This window comes from Pipra filicauda, unplaced genomic scaffold (genome assembly GCF_003945595.2).
Source record: "Pipra filicauda isolate LSUMZ 115617 unplaced genomic scaffold, ASM394559v2 scaffold55_size4083901_pilon, whole genome shotgun sequence".
Classification (NCBI taxonomy): domain Eukaryota; kingdom Metazoa; phylum Chordata; class Aves; order Passeriformes; family Pipridae; genus Pipra; species Pipra filicauda.
In genome coordinates this window covers 1,502,789-1,523,822 of record NW_024104709.1, presented here as the reverse complement: position 1 = coordinate 1,523,822, position 21,034 = coordinate 1,502,789, and the positions used below count along the sequence as shown (strand labels likewise).

The 21,034-nt window shown below is 38.9% G+C and overlaps 1 protein-coding gene across 1 annotated transcript in view; it reads right to left on the bottom strand.

Annotated features, from left to right (window-relative positions):
- Positions 1 to 461: 461 nt before the first annotated feature.
- The window catches only part of PEX3 (peroxisomal biogenesis factor 3), a 22,082-nt gene continuing 1,509 nt past the window's right edge, over positions 462 to 21,034 (bottom strand). Inside the window, exons 2-12 of the mRNA XM_027751450.2 lie at positions 14,282 to 14,413; positions 12,845 to 12,926; positions 8,097 to 8,140; positions 6,836 to 6,960; positions 5,435 to 5,501; positions 5,281 to 5,335; positions 4,862 to 5,018; positions 3,896 to 3,966; positions 2,943 to 3,065; positions 1,657 to 1,753; positions 462 to 1,262 (exon numbers count right to left, since the gene is read on the bottom strand). Of these exons, the coding sequence (XP_027607251.1) occupies positions 1,179 to 1,262; positions 1,657 to 1,753; positions 2,943 to 3,065; positions 3,896 to 3,966; positions 4,862 to 5,018; positions 5,281 to 5,335; positions 5,435 to 5,501; positions 6,836 to 6,960; positions 8,097 to 8,140; positions 12,845 to 12,926; positions 14,282 to 14,413 (1,037 nt within the window). The 3' untranslated portion in view covers positions 462 to 1,178. The remainder of the gene's footprint in view (positions 1,263 to 1,656; positions 1,754 to 2,942; positions 3,066 to 3,895; positions 3,967 to 4,861; positions 5,019 to 5,280; positions 5,336 to 5,434; positions 5,502 to 6,835; positions 6,961 to 8,096; positions 8,141 to 12,844; positions 12,927 to 14,281; positions 14,414 to 21,034) is intronic.

Genomic DNA, 21,034 nt, shown 5'->3' with positions numbered 1-21,034 from the left:
TAAAGCTTGACTTTTGTTTACAGCCATTGTTTTTACACAGTTACCAGGGTGCCTTCTGCAGACTATTAAACAAAGCATATACTTCAATAACTTAACTCTTGAAAAAAGAGAAATAATCAGGAGTTGCTAGGGATCTTCAACTTTGGCAAGGACAACATTTTAAGCAGAGGATAGACTGCATCCAACTTGAAAAATTTCCAAATTCATCACGTGTCACCATTTCTAGGGATAGACACACAATGTGAAGTTTGCAAAGAGGAGGAGATAAAGCACAACAGAAGGTATTAGTTGTTTCTGCTTCAGTGTAGAGATTTAAGGTTTATTTTTCCTGACTAATTTTGCTGAGTGCAAAATTATTACTATGTAAGTTAAATTTATTCTTTCAACTATGTCAGAATTTTGAGTGGTGCGCCAAATTTGGTTATTCCCTTTCCTGCTAGTAATGTTAATACACGCACAAATTTTACATTAAAATATTTTATTACAATACAGACAATTGGGCTCAAAATTAATACAAATTAAGATAAAATATTTACAAGGTAATGTGTACAGTGTAGCTGTTTGAACAGCATAAACAAGAGAACATCTAAAAACCCACATTCCTTTAGTATTAAGTAACAGAGAGCATGCCCCCAGCTCATTCAAGAGGAACGTGCATCTGTTGGCAAAGGCCTTCTGAAGAACAAGAGACTTTGGAATAATGTTTGTAAAGTTAAGTGAAATAAATTTCCTTTATAAAAAGCAAAATTTGAGGGGAGAAGAAGCAGAAAGCATTACTTCATTCTCCTACTCTGTGCTATTCTTAGATCACTATCATTAGTTCTTTTCAAAACTTACACACTCCAGGGCAAACAAATGGGTTTTTTAGTAACCTGCTGTAATACCGCCACCAGATGCCTTTTAGATGCAATAAAAATAATCGAATTAAATACAGAGGAATTTAACGACTTTTTTAATAGAAAAGTCTTTACATACAATGATTCTTTCAACAAGAATACTTTTAATGGGTGCTTGAAACATAATTCTATTAGAAAAAATATGGGCTCACTCCCACTTTTCTCAGAGTGTTCTTTCTGCTGGTCTGCCACTCCTACACCATTAAAAAATTAACCCAAGTCTCACCAGTAGTTGCAAGGGATTTGTTATAAATACACCATCTATTCCTAAAAGTGTGCGAGTCATTTCTCCAGTTGCTGAGGGGTACTAAAAGCTTCATAAACATTAGCAGCAAAATCTTTCACTTGTTCCATCATTAACAGGTCCTGGAAGAAATGTAAAAAATAAATTTGCTTAATTGAACACATCCAACGCCATTCTGGTTTTGCTGCAGTACAGAATTCATCATGAGAAAAACACCTGGTGCCTCCACAGACACATTACTCAAATTTCTTGCTTTAGACAGGTTTGTGGGCAGAACTGCAAGTCGAACCAAGTTAAAAGACCTGTCTGTGCATCTGCACAGTTCAACAGAAGGAAGAGGTTCTAGAAACACAGCATATTTTTGGAAGATATAAATGTACAAAAAGCTTTTTATGCCAATTGTTTCCCATTTTTTAAAAGCCAGTGAAAGTAGAAAGAATGAATTTATTAAAAAGAAATATACAACATTCATTTCAAAATTTTACTTGGAATATTGTAAATAAGGAAGATTCTTACCTGAACAAAGTGACTGGGCGTTTCACTGCATACTGAATGGATCTGCCCATTTATTATTGGAATTATCTTGGCTAAAGGAAGACTGACACTGGAAAGACTAGAAAAAACCAAAAAATATTGACCTAGAACTGCTCTGACATTGGTAAAACCACTAAACTGTGATTATTAGAATTCTAAGTAATTACTACTTAAAAAGTAAGAATTGCAAGACTGCAAACTAAAACGTACAGATGAAGGGGTTTTTTTTCCCTGTCAAGCCTTTCATTTAATATAGAGGAGTACCAAAGCTAATTTCAGTTGGTCTTCCTATTACACAACGTTTCATACTTGCTTCTCATGCAAGCGAATTATGGTTTAGCCAGAACCTTTACATGTGTGCATATGTAGACAGGTGATAGAAGTGCCAGTCTGAAGTCTCACACTATTTCAAACTAAACCAGGCTTAAGACAGACAACCAAACTACACTCTTTGGGGTATTTTAAGTGATGTAAATAGTATATATTTAAATAAAAATAAGACCCCCTGAAAGCCATCAGTTACTAAAATAAACATACATAAAACATTCAAGGTTTTAATTTTAATACTTGAGAAATAATATTTCAAGGATTTGAACTCAGCTTTTGAATTTGTAACAGTCTCACCTCACTGTTTAAAACCAAAGCTAACTTCGAAATAAAAGCTATTTTTAAGCTGTCTTCTAGGAATATGTAGAAAATCCTGAGCGTTACTATATTTTATCAACATACCAGCAAAGAACCTAGAGCTCTGTAGATGCTTTGGCTCCCTGTATTTGGAGGATCACGGCAATGCCCACCCAGCTTCCTTGAAAACCAGAGTGACAGAGACTGGGGTGCACAGGGCTCGCGAGCTGCAGGGGAAGGCTCTTCATTATGGCCTCACAGGGAGGTAGGTACTGCAGCACATCTGCCAGTAATCACCACCAGTGGGGTAAACCCTCCCTAGGCCAAAAGGCAGTCTGCCAGTACAGTGTTCAGGCAAACAGTGGAAGGTATAGGTCATCTGATTTCTACTTCTAGATCTGCAAGTAATGGTGGGAAAGATACCTCACCTATACTCTTGCATGTTTCTTTCCACCCATGAAATCCTCTTAGCTGCCTACCTGAACAAAACAAGGAGAATGCAGTGATTCTTGAAGAGCAAGAAGCAGAATAATACTTCCAGCAAGAGAACTTCAAGAAGGCAGGAAAATCAATAGGCTTTCTGGAATTCACTATGAACGCAAAACACCAGTGACATGAGAACCACAACAGAAGGAAATATTTACCTATTTACAGAGCCATTCTGAGAGAGGTCCTTTTCAGTAGGTCTAAAAAACTCTGCCATATTGTCCAGCAGTCGACTGAATCCTCTGTTTAAACATGTGCTCAAAACCGTACTGAAGTCTGGACTGAAAATAAATAATAATGATGATGATAATAATAATAACAATAATAATAATAAAAGGATTGACTCATGGGTTTTATGTTTTGCAACTAAAAAACCTTGCAAGTGTTCAGTGCCTCAGATGTGCCTCCCCTAAGGGGGCATGTACAACCCAGATAAATGCCATTACTATTGCCACCTCACCAAAGACCAGCTCCTTCAACAACCCAGACTCTACCCTAAAACGGAGTTAAGTCTAAAAGCATTTCTCACTTCTATTTCTTACTAAGTAATAACATAGAAGGGACTTACCCTTAAAATGCCCCAGATCCCTAGCAGCTAAATGGTAAGAATAGTTCAGCATTTGTCTCAATTCCCTCATATCCTGTGTTTATTCTAGAAGCCTCACTTTGATAGCTTTCTCTGGTAAAAGTACACATACAACCACTCTCAAAACCATGCACTAAAAATAAATTCCAGTAAGCCAATACTGGTGTTCACTTTATCAAATCAAGTAAATCCAATAAAATTACTCTCAATTTATCCTGCTTTGGCAGAAAAGAAGTACTCTTCTGTTCCTGCACAACTACAGAACAGGTGAGGAACAGATAAGAGATCTGACTGGGAAGGACATCCTGGTTTACCTCATTAAGGCAGGATTATTTCTTACAAATAAGTTTCAGAGTTCCCAGATTTTTGAAAATCCCAGCCTACAATTAGTGAACGTAAAAATTTAATACAGAACGCTCACATTTCACAAATGAAAAGTTGACAGTTTTTTTATATGAAAGTAATTGTCTTACATAAACAATAGTTGTGAGGAGTTTAATGTGAATACAAGTTATTTCTCTATACCTTTCTAGCATATCTCTAGTTTCATTCAGTAATTTAATTGTAGCAATATCTCTTTCTGTGAGTCCACAAGCCTAGAAAAAGCAAAGATGGACACTGTTTAGTAAGTTTAATCAGCAACCATGAGGATAAGAGTAGAAATAAAAAAGTTGTGTATCACAGAATAAAGTCAAGATGTACAAGTCAAATCTAAAAGAAAATATTGTCATAAATCAGATTCTTTATAATTTGTGTTTTAAATCGTCACTGTAGGATTTTTTTTTAACTAAAAACAATACTAGCAGGAAGTACCAGACTAATTGGGCAAGGCATTTTTCCACTTTTGACCTTCAAAATTGAAATAAACCCAGCATATCAGCTTAAGCTAAAGTGGTAAGTACAGCATTCACACGCTGAAGCCCATGTCTCATCTTTACATGAGTGTAAAACCAAGTGAAGAGTGAGTTTTCTCCAACCTGTGGTGAGGGTGGAGACAAACACCTTCACAAAATTTAGGAAATTAATATTACAGCTGCGATTAGATACAGCTTTCTCTTGGCTTCCTGTTCATTTTCCAACCCAAAGCAACAAAGCACATCATCAACCCGTGCTTCGGCCAAGATGCTACAATGCTCCATGAACTTTGCCGGTACAGCAGTGCAAGCTATACAATGTAGCTTAGGGCTGAGTTAAGCTGCACTGTGTCACAACTTCGGCCACAGGCTAAAAGCAGTAATTGGGCAGTGTTTCTGAGCACAAAGCTGATGTTCTGAGGATGACACTTGTTTTCAGTCAAATCTAAGAAAACGTAACTTTGCCTAAATTAAAGAGATAAGGACACTTTAATAAATGGTGGAGCCTCTTCCATCATAAATCAAGACACAGACACTGTGGTACGCTCGAGGACTATTACGCACCCTTCCCTCACCCCCAAAAAGAAACAAAAATGCAGAATGAAAAAAGGTAGATGAAAGAAACTGAAACAAGTACCTGGCTAGCCAAGGGATTTTCTTCATCTGGCATCAGATAATGACATAAGGGAGAGTAAGATGCAATCTGATCTGAATCTTTATGTTCCACTACTTTCCTGATATCTTTAAGTTTCTGTTCCAGGTCCAGAAGAGACAGGGTGTGCTTAAGGGAAATACTGGAAAGGAAAAAGGCTACAGTGTTGATTGCAAAATGAATATTGATTCTTTCTCTTCCTACCAATAACATGTTCAGAAGTAACAGGACCCCAGTCTACTGCCTTGGTTTGCACTGGTACACCCAGCCTGCTATAATAAAAACATGGTTTTGAAAAAGTCGATATAACCCCTTTTTTATTTATTCTCATAAAACTCATTGCTTTGGGAACAGTCATCACAATAAAACTTAAAAGCTAACCACAGAGAAACACGGGCTCTTACCTTCCAAAAACTTTATGCACAGCTTGTTTAACAATAGTTATTAACTCAGTCAGTCCTAGAAGGAAGAAAGTGTCAAAGTTATTCTAATGATTTGTTCAAGTCTAGAAAAAAGTAGAATTTTGTAAGTGTAGTTAGCTCATAATAAGCACCATACCATCTCCTAAAAGGTGCTGAATGCTCGATAAATATTGCTGCTGAACTTCAGGGGGAGCTAATGGTGTCTGTAGGGAAAAAAACAACAGTTCTGTAACATGTCAACAATAGAGAACAATGCAGAAATCATTTCAAAACAGCTGCCACCAATTTCCTTAATCTTTATAATACCCTGCAGCAGATGGATTCCCCCATTCCGGTGCAACTAGCTTCTGACTGTTCCTGCTGTCAACCCCTGGATCTTTCATAAGTCCTCTTGCATTATTTTCTTCAGTCCCATACAGATCTCTCTTCCATCTTCAGTGGCACAGAAAACTCTTTCATTTTCATTTATATAAAGGTAAGTCTCTTAAAAACCTGCATTGTACATGCAAATAGACCCTCCACCATCCCAGAAATCAAAACTAGTGGAGTATGTTATTTATGCTGAAACCTAACAAAAGCTTATCTGACAGAAAAGAAGCTTTCAGTAACTGAGAGTCAGGATCTCAATTTGCTCCAGTGGAGTGCCTCAGATTGGCCCTGTCAACTCACTTCTGTATTGAAAAAAATAACAGAAAGAAAACATGTTTCCAGTCCAAACTCATCTTGCCCTTCTAAAAAAGATTTTTCAGGTTTTACAAAATGAAGCATGACCTTAGTCAACCCTGGCCTCCCTAATGAAAGGTTTTCTCAGACCTGCCTTGACATGCTGTTCCTTGACTCTCAGCAGGAGCTATCACAGGGGGGCATATGAGAACTAATCAAAGTTTGTATCCATTATTTTTAGACAAGCCATCCAACAATTTGCAGATCTCACTCTCTACAACGGATACTTGCTTACTGTGGGATCGATCTGTTTTTATTGAGCAGTGATAGATATCCTACATAAACAAAAAACAAGTCTTCTACCTTGCTTGGCCCCACCAACAGACATTTAGATGGCCTTTTGGAGTTAAACAAAATAGTCAAAATTTCAAAGACAACATCTATTTTCTTTAATCCTAGAAAAATTAAACTGGGGGAATTAATGTCTGTGCTAGAAATACCTAAGCATTTATATAAATTTGCATACATATCTTGGATCATTCAAACAGTATTACCGTTCCACAAAAAAATTAAAGCATAGAAACCATGTCATGTTGGTGTTTAGACATGATTAAGCAAGAGAAATGCAGACAAAAAGCATTCTTCAATATGGCTAGTATTCAGTTAAGCAACAGCATCACCAAATCATCCAAATTTAGAGGGTATTAAAAAGACATCAATATATCTTACTTGCAGTAATGCTTCCACATTTCCCACTCTTGTAAGAACTCTCAGTTTCATTCTGATACTCCTAAGCTATGCCCTTTTTATCTCTCACCAAATAATCCTTTCACTTCCTAGAAGTTATACCTTTGAAACAAACCAAGAAACTTACTGTGCCATTTTTACAGAGTGCAGCATTATCTAGGTAGATGTAACCGCCAATAATATTCAACTGGACTCGCAAGAGAACTACCAGCATACAGGTACTATACACAGCTACGATGCTCCTTGTGAAACCTTGAAAAGAGAAAACAAAGTAACTTCAAGGTCAAAGAAATAAGGGTGAGTCAAGGAGAGAGCGTGCTCTCCAAGACTCAAGAAGTGCTGATGATTTTTAAATACACAGTCACATTTCTCTCACTGGTTGTCATAACACATATTTTCACAATACATACCCAATATGGTCATGAGTCTAATGTGCTGGAGCTACATCTAGAGTATCCCATTTGAAGTCCTGTGTTAATATAATTTTGCACACTACTCAAGTTATTTTGAGAAAAATAAAAATTATACAACTTGCTTCAGAAGAAAAATATTTACTGTCAAATGCTTTTTCTTCATTAGAAATACACAGTCTATGGTAGCCCTCATCATGCAATTAAGACACAGAAGGCACAACAGCAGCTTGAGAAAAAGTTACCTAAGGCAGGAGCAGCTAGGATCTAGTGAAAGAAAATTAAAATAAACATCAGCTACCAGCCAGAAGGCTAGGAGGATGTGCAGAAGAAGTGACATGAATAAATATGGATGAGTGCAAAGACACAGAAAGAAAGGAGTCAGATCAAAAGTAGGATCTGTAGGATCTGTAAAGGTCTTGTGAAAAGGAGAAACAAAACCAAAAGCTGTGGTATTTCACAGCATAATTATCTGACTCCACTATTTTTCCTTCCCTTCCACTGCTTCCATCAGACAATAAAAAAAAGATGAACCAAAAGGTTCATGACCACTGCTATGGTGGTTCTCTCCAACAGGCTCAAGAAGAGGAAACCACTGACCATGTAAGGGCTGGCCTACATTTCTGATTAACATTTTCCATTAGGTTCAGCGTAGAATTTCAGAAAAACTAGTTTGATTTTTCTGTGATGACACAGAAAGGTCTCACAAAGTTTTCTTGAGCAGTGTAACATGAAGGGCAATAACATTCTTCACCTTGGTGTCCAAGCTTCTAACTTCCCTTGGGGCTAAGAAAAGTTCCATCATGAGAAGCCTTTGGGAGGAGGGGCAGGGAGGAGGTTTGCCATGTAGTGTGTTACACTGTTTTCATACCTACTGAAACAACAACCCAGTTTAAAGTGTGCCTTTTAAATGGCATGAAAGACATTTTAAATTTAAGCTAAATAATTATGCAGATGTAATCTCTCATTTCCACTTACTTATTATCTTTAAATCCTCCCATATTTCTAACTTGTTTGCTGGCCTGTGGGAAAAATAAATGGAAATATTAAACACTAAGAAGTATATTTTCCTTGGAAATTAATAAATATGCTAAATGAAATAACAGTGCTCTAAGGCAAGCTCATTTAGCTACCACAATTATTCAGATCAAATTCAGGTCTATATCCATTTGCCTCATTCAAGAAGGCACTATATAAACAACACACAAAAAAAGATATCCCAAATGTAATGTATAAATGTAGCATTTAGTCATGTCAATTACACACTTATATGATCAATTCTGAACTACTACAATAAGCAATCAGAAAAAGCCCACTGATGGCACAAAGTGGTCTTTTCTGGGGCCTTGATTCTCTATATATTTAAAGCAAACTCAGTTCAGCAGGGCTTCCTCTATCTGCCTGTGCATAATAAGTGCAGGATCACCCTACTTTCTTGCAAGATTTACCATTGCCTGGCGTGGGTTTAAAGTTTATATTTGATCATCAAAAAACAGAGATCATGACCATCCGTGGAAAAAAAATCTTGCGCCACCCACACAAACGTATGCTAATCTCTTTTCTTTGGTTGAGGTTCACTTTTTGACCTGACCAATACCTAAAATTTTATATATTCTGCAGTCAAAATTGCAAGACTGTAGATTGCGCAGACACACCTGAACTGCCTAAGGTACATGTCATATTTGTAACTACTATCCAGAGGTAATCTTAGCAAGCAGCAGTAGCAGGGATAAGAGCCAGGTAATCATCCAAAACTTTCATCAGCCATTCTCACCCGTTAAGCACTCTCAGTAAAGAATGGTTACTGTGTATCTATCGTGGAAGATATATATTGTAAAAGTCACTTAGGGAAACATTTGATAATTTCTTAGCATCAGAATTAACATTTAAATATTTAGGACTGAGAGTTCAAATTAACCTAGACTTTACATTAACCTAGTTTACAAAAAGAAAAATACGCTTTTCACCAGAAATCATTTCTCTTTACAGGCACAACATCTGCACTCTGGCATCAGTTCAACCCTTATATCACTTACATAAACAATGTATTTTTAATAATGCAGGTGAACTGGTATAATAAACTATTAAGTCTACAACTCCAAATAATAGACAGGTTATATAAACGATAGCTGGAAGAGACACAATGATCCATGGCACATAAAAAACAATTTACACGCTTCTCTTTTTGCAAGCTATTATATGCAAATTTTTTTAAGCTATTCTAAAGTAAAACAAAGGAAGGACTGTTAAAAAATATCTATTTCTATAGATAAAATACATAACAGGGCTTAAAGCCATATCTGTTACTTATGAGGGGTAAGTTTTTCACGCCAACTGAAGAGATAAAGAGAAGCCAATACATCAACATCAGCCAACTATATTTGCACCTATTACATCAAAACATTTTTCAGAGCTCATGCTTACAGAGTTTCTCCTCACAACACAAGGCAGCAGCCTGGTAACAGTTTAAGTCTGCAAGCATTAAGCCTAACAGTGGAAATAAATTTTTTGGTCTTCATCTCCTGCAATTTACTAAGACTCAGCTGCTACTCAAAACTAAACTTTTGTTTCACATTCATTGATTTGGAAAGCCACTGCTTGCTACAGAAACAAAAAGCAATGCAAACAAAAAACAGAGGTTTGGAATAAAGCTAAGTGCTGAATAGGTGGGAGATATGCAACATGTGCAAGGCTACAGCAGCTGGCACTTCATCTCATCTCTTTCAGTTACATGGCTTTAAAAAGAGGAGGACAGAGAGAGCAGGAACATCTGTAGTCTTGGGTGCTGCTCCCTCTTTAGAAGTTTCTCTAGAAGACTGAAGACTTCAGCCTGCTTACACCCCCAGCCTACCACTGGCCACCCAAATTTATATAAGTGAATGGATTTTAAGTTAAAGGAGATTACCTGAGCCATAACATGATCTGTAACATATGATAACATAAATCCGTAACATGTTAAGCCACGACACAGATTATGTGAGTGTCATGGTTTGACTAGTCTTGTCCCCCTGGAGCTGAAAGATGGGTAGCTCCAGGTGGGTTTCTGATGCAGACAGCCAACCGAAAGCTGCAGTAACGCCTCTACGAATTCCATATTTAATAGGGCCAGAAGAGAAGCACTTATTACGCAGTAGGAATTAGAGCCACGAGGTGGAGAGGGGCTGGCGGGCCCTGTGGGGGGCCAGGCCACCCCGCCCTCCCCAGCCGGGACCGAGGGGGGCCCGGCATGGTGTTAGAACTGGAGCAGGTGCTGTGGCCAAGGGCTGGGGAGTTTCCCCTACTGCGAGTGGGGGTGGCAGAGGACGCCGGAGTGGCAGCGGTGGCCCAGCGCAGCATTGGAGCGGCCGGGCCGAGCTGGGCCCCTGGCCAGAATATGCAGCAGCCAGAGAGCAAGAGAGAAACTCCTCCAGGAGTTTCCCGGCCAGCCTCACTGCCTTCACCCCCCTCTGCAGGGGGAGGCACGGCAAGCAGGCTGGCCAGGCCTTGCGAAAAAGCGGTGGCAGCTGCAGCAGCTCGGAGTGAGCAGAGAGGCCCTGCTGAGGAGCAGAGCAGATCCGAAGCAGCAGCAACGCACGGAACAGAGCAGAGCGGGCCTAGAGTGGCCCAGACAGTACCAGCGGCCAGCTGGAGCCAGACCGAGAGATGCGGGGATGCCCTGCGGAGAGAATGAAAAGCTACACTGGAACATTCTTGGGGTAGGACTGAGCTGAACCCCAAGAAACGTGCGACCCGGGGAGGAAGGGTGGACCCCTTGGAGAGGGATCCCCTGAGAGCTTGCTTCCCCAGGGAGGGACTCCACGCATAACAAGGAAGACTCAGAGTTTTAATTCCCTGTAACCCATGGTGATGACCATGGTGACGCAGGCTGTTCCCCTGCAGCCCATGGAAGACCAGTGGGGGGTGCAGAGAGAGAACCCCCACACCCTGATTGGAAGAGAGACTTTAACTGTAGCCCTGAAAGTGAAGAAGAGACTTCTCCTCCTGGACTGATATGGGGGAAGGAGGGGTGGTTTGTCATCATAGGAGAAACTAGTTAGAATTGTTGTATATATTACTCTTTACTTTCTATTCTGTTAGCAATAAATTTTAATACTACTCCCCCATGTCGAGTCTGTTTTGCCTGTGTAAAACCTCTCACCTTTTTGCAATTTTGTGGGCGTTTGAAAAATTAGGCCTGAGTAAAACCACGACAGTGAGAAAAATAACACATCTTCAGGGACATTAAGACAGGTAAATCTCCATATCTGCTCTTTTGTATATTGAACAACAATGGCACTCAGAGCTCTGGAGCCATTTGATTGAGCTTCTCAAACGGAAGTGGAAAGAAGAAATCTATACCTCCATGCATAGCATAAGAATGCAGAGCTTCTTCAAAGAATCACTTCAAAGTGGAGAGAGCCTTGCTGGCTGATTCCATCATCTGTGCCTTCCCAACCCCTTCCCTACCAGCATTTAAAAAAAATATTTGTTTTCAAAAATGCATCATAACAAAAAAGTCTAATATCTATTTTCACTGGGATTGTTGGAATTCAGAGGTGTGTCAATGTACCCATAAACTGCTTCAGCTAGTCAAACAAGTTAGAGAAACTAGGTATATTTTGATAAAAGAATGCTTGCTACAGAGAACAAACTAAGGCATTATATTTCTTCACCACTGAATAAAGGATTACAAACTGTTGTAGACTATTTTGCTGCATAGTCCAGATGACATATCTGGTGATCCACAAGCTCTTTTGTTCATTCAGTCTAATTTTTTTCTTGAGTAAGACTCTTATTATGATAAACATTAAAATTAATTTTTCCTAATTTCTTGTTGTTTGGGGTAAATAATATTCAATTACAGTTCTAAATTCTCAGATAATTTATTATAAAAACATTGTTCAGGCTGCAATTCCCCCTTTAAATATCTCATTCTGTTGCCCTGTTGTGGAAGTTTTTTGACTGAAAAAAGTGATTGAATTGGTAACCTATTAAATGCTGGACAGCTGAAGTTATAGCTACATAAATAAACTAGTGGAAGGTAAACTAGAAAGACAGTCTCGAGTGAGTCAGAAGCCCTGTGTTAACTGCCTACATAACACTTTTACTCTGTGCCAGATGACAAGCAGTTTATGTTTAAGGTATGCTATTATGCCCTTTATGTATTTAAAAACAGGCAATTTATTCCTGCAGTAATAAGGAAATCCAGGGGGTTTTTTCTGACAGGGCAGCATTTCTCTTAATGTATGACGTGCCCCTATTTGTTCTACTTAAAAAAAAAAAAAGGAGGGAAGAAAATTACTTCTCTTTGCTCACATCCATTTCCAATCTCATCTTGGATACTTTCCACTTCTACTCACTTCTGAACTTGATAAGATTACAAAAACATCTTTACAAACACAACATCGACAACTCACTCAAGATATCCTGTCCTGTTCAAGAGAAGACTAGATCCTCTTAAGTACTTTTATCTATGTATCTTAAAAGCATTCCAACAAAAAACATGCCTCTCACTGCAACATCTTAAAGGAAGAATAAATTCTTGTAATGTTTGCAAAACGCCAGCCATACCTATCAAAACACATCTAACACGATGCAGAATATTTACACAGTGATTTTGAAAGACTTTAAGACTAGTGATTTCACGGGGCAGAGAACCAAAATCCTGCATGCTCTCTACATAATATAATTTGACAAAAACTTGTGATCAAAACAAATGCAGTTTAACACAATTAAAATAGTCTTACCTGTTTTTAAGAAGAGATGTGAGACTCTCAGAATTTAACTGATGCATTAAGGCATCCCTCAATGTTGGAAGCATTGACAGTACTGTTGTTAAAAGAAAAAAAAAGCAAACAAACAAAACCCATCAACATAAAAAAACTCCAAACATCATAAACCTATCCCCACCTCACACTCAATAGGTGCTATACAATGTATGTCCCATTGCTCAACAGGCAAAGCTGGGAGGACAAGCAAAATAGGAAACCCTGGGAATACTCAGAGGTGCAATAACCTGTGTGCCTCTTACGAGCTCGGGGACAATGCTGCCCTTATTGTCACTACACGTTTTTATTGGCTCTACCTGCAAATGTCCACTCACATCCTACATATACATCATCCTGCCTCCAACTCCCCAAAAGAAAATCTGGTGAAAATCTACACTGCTGCATTTCTCCAAGCGAGAAGAAAAGTATCTGAGGTTTGTTTTTTTTCCAACAAGAGAACCAGAGAAAGGTAAGTTTCAAATGAAAGAAACCTGATGTGAAAAAAATCCTTTACTTTCAGAACAATGTCCGATCTGCCGTTATATGATGGGAACAGGAAACAGGAAACATAATAGACACTAAGAACAAAGTATGAAACATCTCGTCAGGAATGCATGCTGCCAGAGAGAAGATACTTGGCACAAAGAAGGGCATAGAAAAACTTAGCTCTTGCAGCAAAATCAATCCCAGCAGGACAAATCAGAAAAGATGAAAATGAAATACCAACTGGTCAGGGTAAACAAAGTGCACAGAAAGCACTTACAGCCACCCAAGAAGCCATTAAAAATTTCAACAGAAAAAGAAAATGCTGTCCAATTTGTTTTATAAAAATAGCCTGCACTTACAAGAACAACAAGGACCTTGCTAAACTCCACTCTGCCATCTCCTCTCCAAAAATCCTAAGACTGGTGCTGTAAGAAAAATACTTTTGTTTTTTGCTCCCCACCTAGTCAGGTACCTTTTAACTGTGTAGGAAACTAATGGGCTGATGTGCCTCTTATTTGTAAATAACATTTACCCACAAGTTCTCCATGCAGCTATAACATGCTATAACAATGTGCTATAATGAATACAATCATCCTGCTGTAAATTCAGTATTGTTTGAATCTGGATGTTGTTTCATACCTCAGTACCACATGCAGTTTAAGGAAAAAGGATCTTGACATGAAAAAAAATTGTAACCTGCAGGTATACTTGTATGATTATAGATGGATAAGGGTTCAGATGTCTCCCAAAACCCCTTCAATCCTCTGTTCTTCAGAGTCTTTTTATTATGCAAAACAACTCTATTTATGCAGCACTACTGAAGATTTTGAATTCACCTACATTTCTATTTTTCTTCTATCCTGACAATATGTAGTATGTACCCCCAAGTAATCCTACCTATCAAGAACAGCAGCTATTTCTTTTTCTTACCTGTCATATTGCATGTCCTCTGATTACTTTCAAAATGATATTGCCTTCGTGCTTGGGCAATGTATTCAGCTGCCTCTCGTTCTTGGATTTCTCTGATTTTCTTCTGCCCATATTTTCCCAGTAAATAGACTCCTACAGAGAAATACTCATATTAAAAGGTGCTTTAAAAAAGTGAGAAAGGTCCCTTCAGCCCTTTTCTTTGATTTTAAACCATAAGAGTGCATAGTGGGGTTTTTTTGGATATGTGGGTCTTGGGTATTTTAATAATGATCGACAAAGTAATATCAGAAATAATGTTTTCAAAATTAATTAAAATTTCAGGGGTAATGACTTGAAGCAGTATAAGAAACTTTGCCAAGAAGAGATATCTTGCCATTCACAGAAGACGTTTCTGGTACTACTGCAACGTGAACAACTATACTGAAGAGACTGAAACGAAAAAGAAAAAAAAAATGTAGGGTAACAAAAAAAGAATAGAGGAAAAAACAAGAATGCATAGGTCTGCAGATTAAAAATTACCACGAGGGAGAGATAAAACTCAACTCTTAAGAATCACATAGGAGAAAAATGCTACAGACCAACACTTCCTTCATTTGGTCCTGAAACTTCTGTAGGAAGCACCTTAGCTCCAATGGGGCTTGACTGTTGCTCTTCTTTTTTACCAAGTTCTTAGTTTCCAACTTCACTCTTGAGGACCTGACCATCCCTTATCACTTTCACTATAAATCTCCACTTCCACAAAGACCAACCAAAAATTTTCACTCTACATTATCTCCTCTCCCAACATACATCCCCTTGAAGTTTTCCCCAACTACTTGTCCCACACCACCAGAGTTTCAGAGATCTGTCCAGGCTGCCCACAGCCCTCTTCTCATCCTTCCTCATCTTTGCCCCACTTTCCAAGCCATTTCTCAAGATACAACTACATCTTCCAGGCTTATCCTCAGCACCTTTGCCCACTGTAAGCTGCTTTGCATTGATTTCTGACCTCCACCTGGGGTTTCTTACAACACCTTCTGTGTATCCAGTTCATCTGCTGCCTCCTGTATGCACTGACAGCAGCAGTTACCTATTTAGGTGTAAAAAGCGCTCCCCATGGTCTCTCATGAGAGAATTGGAGGGGGGACAGAGATAAGGGAGGAACCAACACAAGCAGAAAAGACTATTGTACAAGTTGATCATCTTCTGTCTGCTTTATAGCAATTCTCTTAAGTAGTGAAACTCCTCTACAGAGAGTCAGCTCCAAATCTGTCAGGTCAGTAATGATACACAGAAGAAACTTGAATAACAAATCCAGTCTTTACTTATTTTTTTCCACAAAGTACTTTCTAAACACACAGTCACAAAGTTTTCTTCAATTTTCACATTTAGAAGTTAATATTTGAACATTCAAACAGTTGAATACTAAAAGGTTCAAAATTAATTTTATAAACCAAATCTACAAAACCTAAAAAATAATAATAATTGAATTCAGCTACATTTTTTAGGTCATCAAAACCTTTCAAAATGTTCTCCAAAACTATCATCAGTATTTCAAAAGGCTTTTCAACTTTGTCCTCCAATGTTCATGGTTGCAAAAAAATCCAGCTACTCATACTGGCATTATGTTTCCTAATAGGAAATTACAAGCCAGACCAGTTTAGAACAACCACAGTCATTTCCATTTATTTCCCAAAAGCCTCATAAAATAGAAATTGATAAGTCTCTCTCTCTTGCTTCAGTGTTTAGGCAGACTGACCATTTGTCACGTGGGATATTCACTCCGTCAGATGCAAACTTTAATATTATGGGTCCATTTACAAAAAATGCTATTTGACCAGTAAATTGTTAACCAATATGAGACTTCATAAATAACAATCAGATTATTTTTCTCTAAAAAATTACCAATTCCTGCCAAGAATATCTATTTAGAACACAACTGCCAGGGTACTGATTTTTTTTCAGCTAACATACTGAAATAGAAACAATTTTTTAGCATTAGCAAATGATTTTTGAACACACGATTTTTCCACTCATTTTACCCCACCACATTTTTCACATTACATTAACACAGAGTCATCTGTCTAAATGACTACTTTTGCTTACTTTCCCTCACCCCAAAACAAATCCTTTTACCTCCAGGTTTTGTGGCAGAAAAGTCAGAAGTATAAAAAAAGACCCTTCCTGAATAGAGACAGGACATAGGTAGACATGCAAACAGTTCAAGAAGAATCATATGCATACCCTTGAGTGATATGCTGGAGCAGTAGCTTTAAGATTTAGACAGTTAATTTCTTAATACTTGATTGTTAAAGCTAAGTGACTACTCTGTACTAAGAACTGCTGTGACTCGTGAGGGTACAAAGTTGCAGTAACAGTCATCCAGGTTTAAAGGAGTTTCAAGAAAAAAACACTTGTCTAAAACAATGCAACACCAGCTACTAAGCATCTTATTTCTCCCTCCCTCCCCTGAACTAAGCCATAACTTTAACCCACTGCTAACAGATGTTGCTTATCTGGTATCATCCTCATCGTTGGGAATGCAATGCATTAGAGGTTAACCAAGGTAAAAGTTGCACCATGCACACAGCTGAAGCAAAACCAACAAACAATAATAAGTTTGGAGTTTGGTCATCAGCAGCAGACTGACAGACTCTGTTACCTGCATGGCTTGTAGGTGCCTCTAAGTTGCCTGGAGGACACAGCACCTCACTTGGGAAATTCAAGTCTCAGTTATGACAACGACCTTCTGCCCACTAGTCACTCGTGCCTGAAAACAGCAGTGGAGCCTCTGCAAATCTCTGACTTACGGGATATTTCAAGAAGCTGCCAACCTGGCCGTTGGTCTCATGTTTGTTCACAATTTACTTTAAAACAACCATTTGCATCTATGTTCATACATGTAGCAATTATTTAGAAGACTTGAAAATAACAAAATAACACAGACTTCTAAGAAGTCCAGAATGAACACATCACATGAAAACATCATCACCTGGAGTTGGAAGCAGGACCAGAGAAAGCCCCATACCAAGAACTGCCATAATGTCAAATCAGCTAACAAACCTGTCAGAAACTAAACTGACATTTTGAAAGTCTCTCTTGTTATAAACAAGCAAAGCGAACACCAACTTTTTACAACAGCTAATGTAACTTGGTTTTACCTCTTGGTATGGGATAGGAGGTCTGCAAAAAGTGGCAGCAACAAGATTTATAATTAGCTAAATTGTTGTATACATGGAATGTCATATTGACTCTTATCCATACGTTTCACACAAAACCAGGAATTAAGAAAATTCAGAAATAATGAGACCGCCCAAAGATCATTCCTCCGTAAACCGTTTTGTACCTTCATCAAAATGGGAACTATACAAAAGACCATAGTCCCAATGCTTCTGATTTGGAGAGTTCAGAAACAGATGAGTGGTACAAACTAGGATTACATCACCTGATGTTAAGTACAGGAACCTCAGTAAGGATCTCAAACTACAATGTATACTGCTTTAAAACTGATCTACAAAGTGAAATTTATTTACATTTGTACTGGCTGTCTGTGTTGGATTTGATTAGGATGGAATTAATTTTCTCCATAGTAGCTGGTACAGGGCTGTGTTTTGGATTTGTGCTGGGAACAGTGTTGATAATAGAGAACATTTCCGTTATTGATGAGTAGCGCTTCCACAGTGTCAAGGCCTTTTCTGCCTCTCACACCGCCCCACCAGGGCGCAGGCTGGGGGTGCACAAGGAGTTGGGAGGGACACAACTGATCCTAGCAGACCAAAGGGATACCCTACATCACAGGATGTCCTGTTCAGCAATAAAACAAGGGGAAGGCTAAGGGGGAAGGCACTGCCCAGGGACTGCTGGGCATCGGTCAGTTCTGATTCTCTCCCTCATCCCACTGGGCAGGTTGCGGAGGGGGTGAGCAAGTGGCTCTGTGGTGCTTTAGTTGCCGGCTGGGGTTAAACCACAACACTGTCCTACAACACTGGGAGTACCCTGGGGTCTACAGTACCTATACCCTGTGGAAGCAACACTTAGATAAACGTGGCCTAATTTGTCTCTGTAGCCCTCTTTGGCTGTAGCACTGTATAGTCTCTTCCCATCTAAATGTAAGTAACGCAAGTAGTTTACAAAATCTGCAGGCTCTTACATGTTTCTGCTAGTAGCCTCAAAGATATTTCTCACATCACCTAAGTTACGACTTCCCTCCCCCTCAGCCCTTTCCTTTCTTCACAGCAGAAGGGTGGGAAGGTAACCAGGAGGCACCAAATGTTCAGGAAACCTATTTACAACCCTATGTAACCTTTGCCCTCACCGCCATATTTACCTCAGAAAAAAAAAAAAAACAAACAAACAAAAACAAGGGGGAAACTTTTAGTTTTAAGAATTTTATTATGTAGAAATTGTGCTGATATGTGTAAGCCTGCATCCTTCCAGGACACGGACAGCTCCATAAGTTGTGGTTTATCCTTATGTTCAAGGAAGCTGTGCATCAACTGACATACAACTGTCCCCTTATGGTTGAAAACCATCTTTAAAATATGCAGACACTAAAGCCTTATTCTCTTGGCAGCACTGAGTCCCACCAAAACATATTTAATGTCCCTGTACTCACTCACAAACCAAGCCAACTTTCTCTGCTAAGCAGACAGACTTCTGAACTGAAATGCTCTTTCTGCAACCCAAAGGTTGCAACACATGAAATTCAGCGATAATTAATTCACCACTGAAATCTGAACCATACATTGCAGACACACCCTGAACTTGTTCTTCTACTACAGCAATAGAATTTCAATGGTGAATCGTTTTGTAATATCCACTGAAATCTACCTTGAATTCTGAGCACCAAGATAAAAACTACTTTAACCTACCCATCCAACAAGAACTACTGTAACGAATGTGTCCTTGCGGCTCCATCGTGCTAGCTCGCTCGCTCTCTACTTTACATATTTCTAGTGAGTTTGACCCCAGACCACTAGATTTCGCTTGACTGAAGAGATAAAAGTCTTTTTAGTGTGCAATTTATCTTATATTGTTAAAAGAACAACTTCTGAAGAAAGGGTTTGTACAGAGTCTTTGCTAAGTTGAGGTCTTTTCAACCCCACTCTATGATTAAGGAAAAGTTACACCTATTTTTCAGTTGCTTTTCCCCCTCAATTTGAGCTCTTTATTTTGTGAGGTTTGCATCTTCATAAGTAGAAAAATCTGTTGTACTGTTGGGATTGACAGTTGTAGTTGTTGTGTTGGGATTACACTAAGAATGACAGCCACTGATAACACATAAGGAATTCACCTTGGTAAAAAGAGGAAAAGCTTCCAACCAACTCAGACTTTGGTGCAACAAGGCTTCAGTAATACAACACTGATACAACCCTGTATCAGTAATAACACAGACACTCTGCTGTAGTGTCCAATGAATCATTAAATATTCACATTAATCTCTGACCATGTGCCAGCTAAAGACTTAAAATCATTAAATCTTCTGATGTCCCATTTTCCTTGTTACATCCTCCTTCCCAGATAATGCACCTTGCAGCTCTCAAAAAAACCCAAACACCAGACAGCTGTAGATTCCAGGCTCTGGTATTAAATCAGCAGACCTGGATGCTTTTCTTAAACCAGTGAGCCACTTCCCAGTATTCTGTCCTCAAGTCAAAGCAGCATGTAAAGTTGCATTCTACCTTTCGAGATTTGGCAATATTTTCTGGAGGAGAGTCCACTGCAGATCTCAGAGTTCTGACTATTGGTGGTGACATTACCATAGCTCCTGGAGTTATTTTAAGGTCTGATCCATAACTAATAGGTACGTGGCCAAAGCACTCTAGATTCAGCTGCCGAGCAACTGTAACACAGCACTCCGCAGGACATCACTCCATCTCCCAGGATGCCTTAATATACCATGGTGCAAGTTGCAGCTGCTGGCAGCTAATGATGTTCACCTGCTTGCAGAAGCCCCGATTTACTTCAGTCTCAAATACAAGAAAAGCAATTCTCTACAGAGTCCTCAAATACTACATGGCCTGAGGAAATAGGTACTTGATCCATGCTGCAGAAAATGACAGCATAGTTCATTATTTTCAGTCAGAGGCTGAAATGCTTGTTAGGGGAGGAGCATCTTGGGGGTTTATGGATTGGTCATTCTTTAAATGACTTTATTTTAGTCCATGATTATTATTTTTTTAAGTGCACTTCATCCAATCAGCAGCACTTAAATGAAAGTGACACTGAACTGTACATAAACAACACCAAACATTAGGAAAAAGCTGCAAATTCAGGGATTTTAGGTTGTTTTGCAGGCTGGCAGAAGGCTGTTTATACATGAGGAATTTAGGATTTCAGGCTACTATTTTCAGGACTACTAAGAGCCACAAGCTCCCCAATACCCGCTTTACCCCTTGGACATTGATCCACGTTTACTAATTAAAACTGGGACAACTGATGTTTTTACTACTCCCATTTGTCCACCCACCACTCTCACATAGACAGTTAAAGACAGGGAGGACAGGTTTTGGGTTACAGCCGGGTGTATTTAAGTAAATCTGTTTACTAACATGGTGGGCTGTAAGTGCAGTGGTAAACGTGACACTGTGCTGTACTTGAGGAGTCACAAAACCTGCAGGTGATGAGGTGAACTGGAGAAGCAGTCTGACCAGTACTGTAGTAACCATCATCTAACCTATTATCATCTAACCTATTATCATGTATTAATTGGCAGTCTTTGGAAAAACACAGAAGGAATTAATGATGAAAGGATGCAGAGGACACAAGAACCAA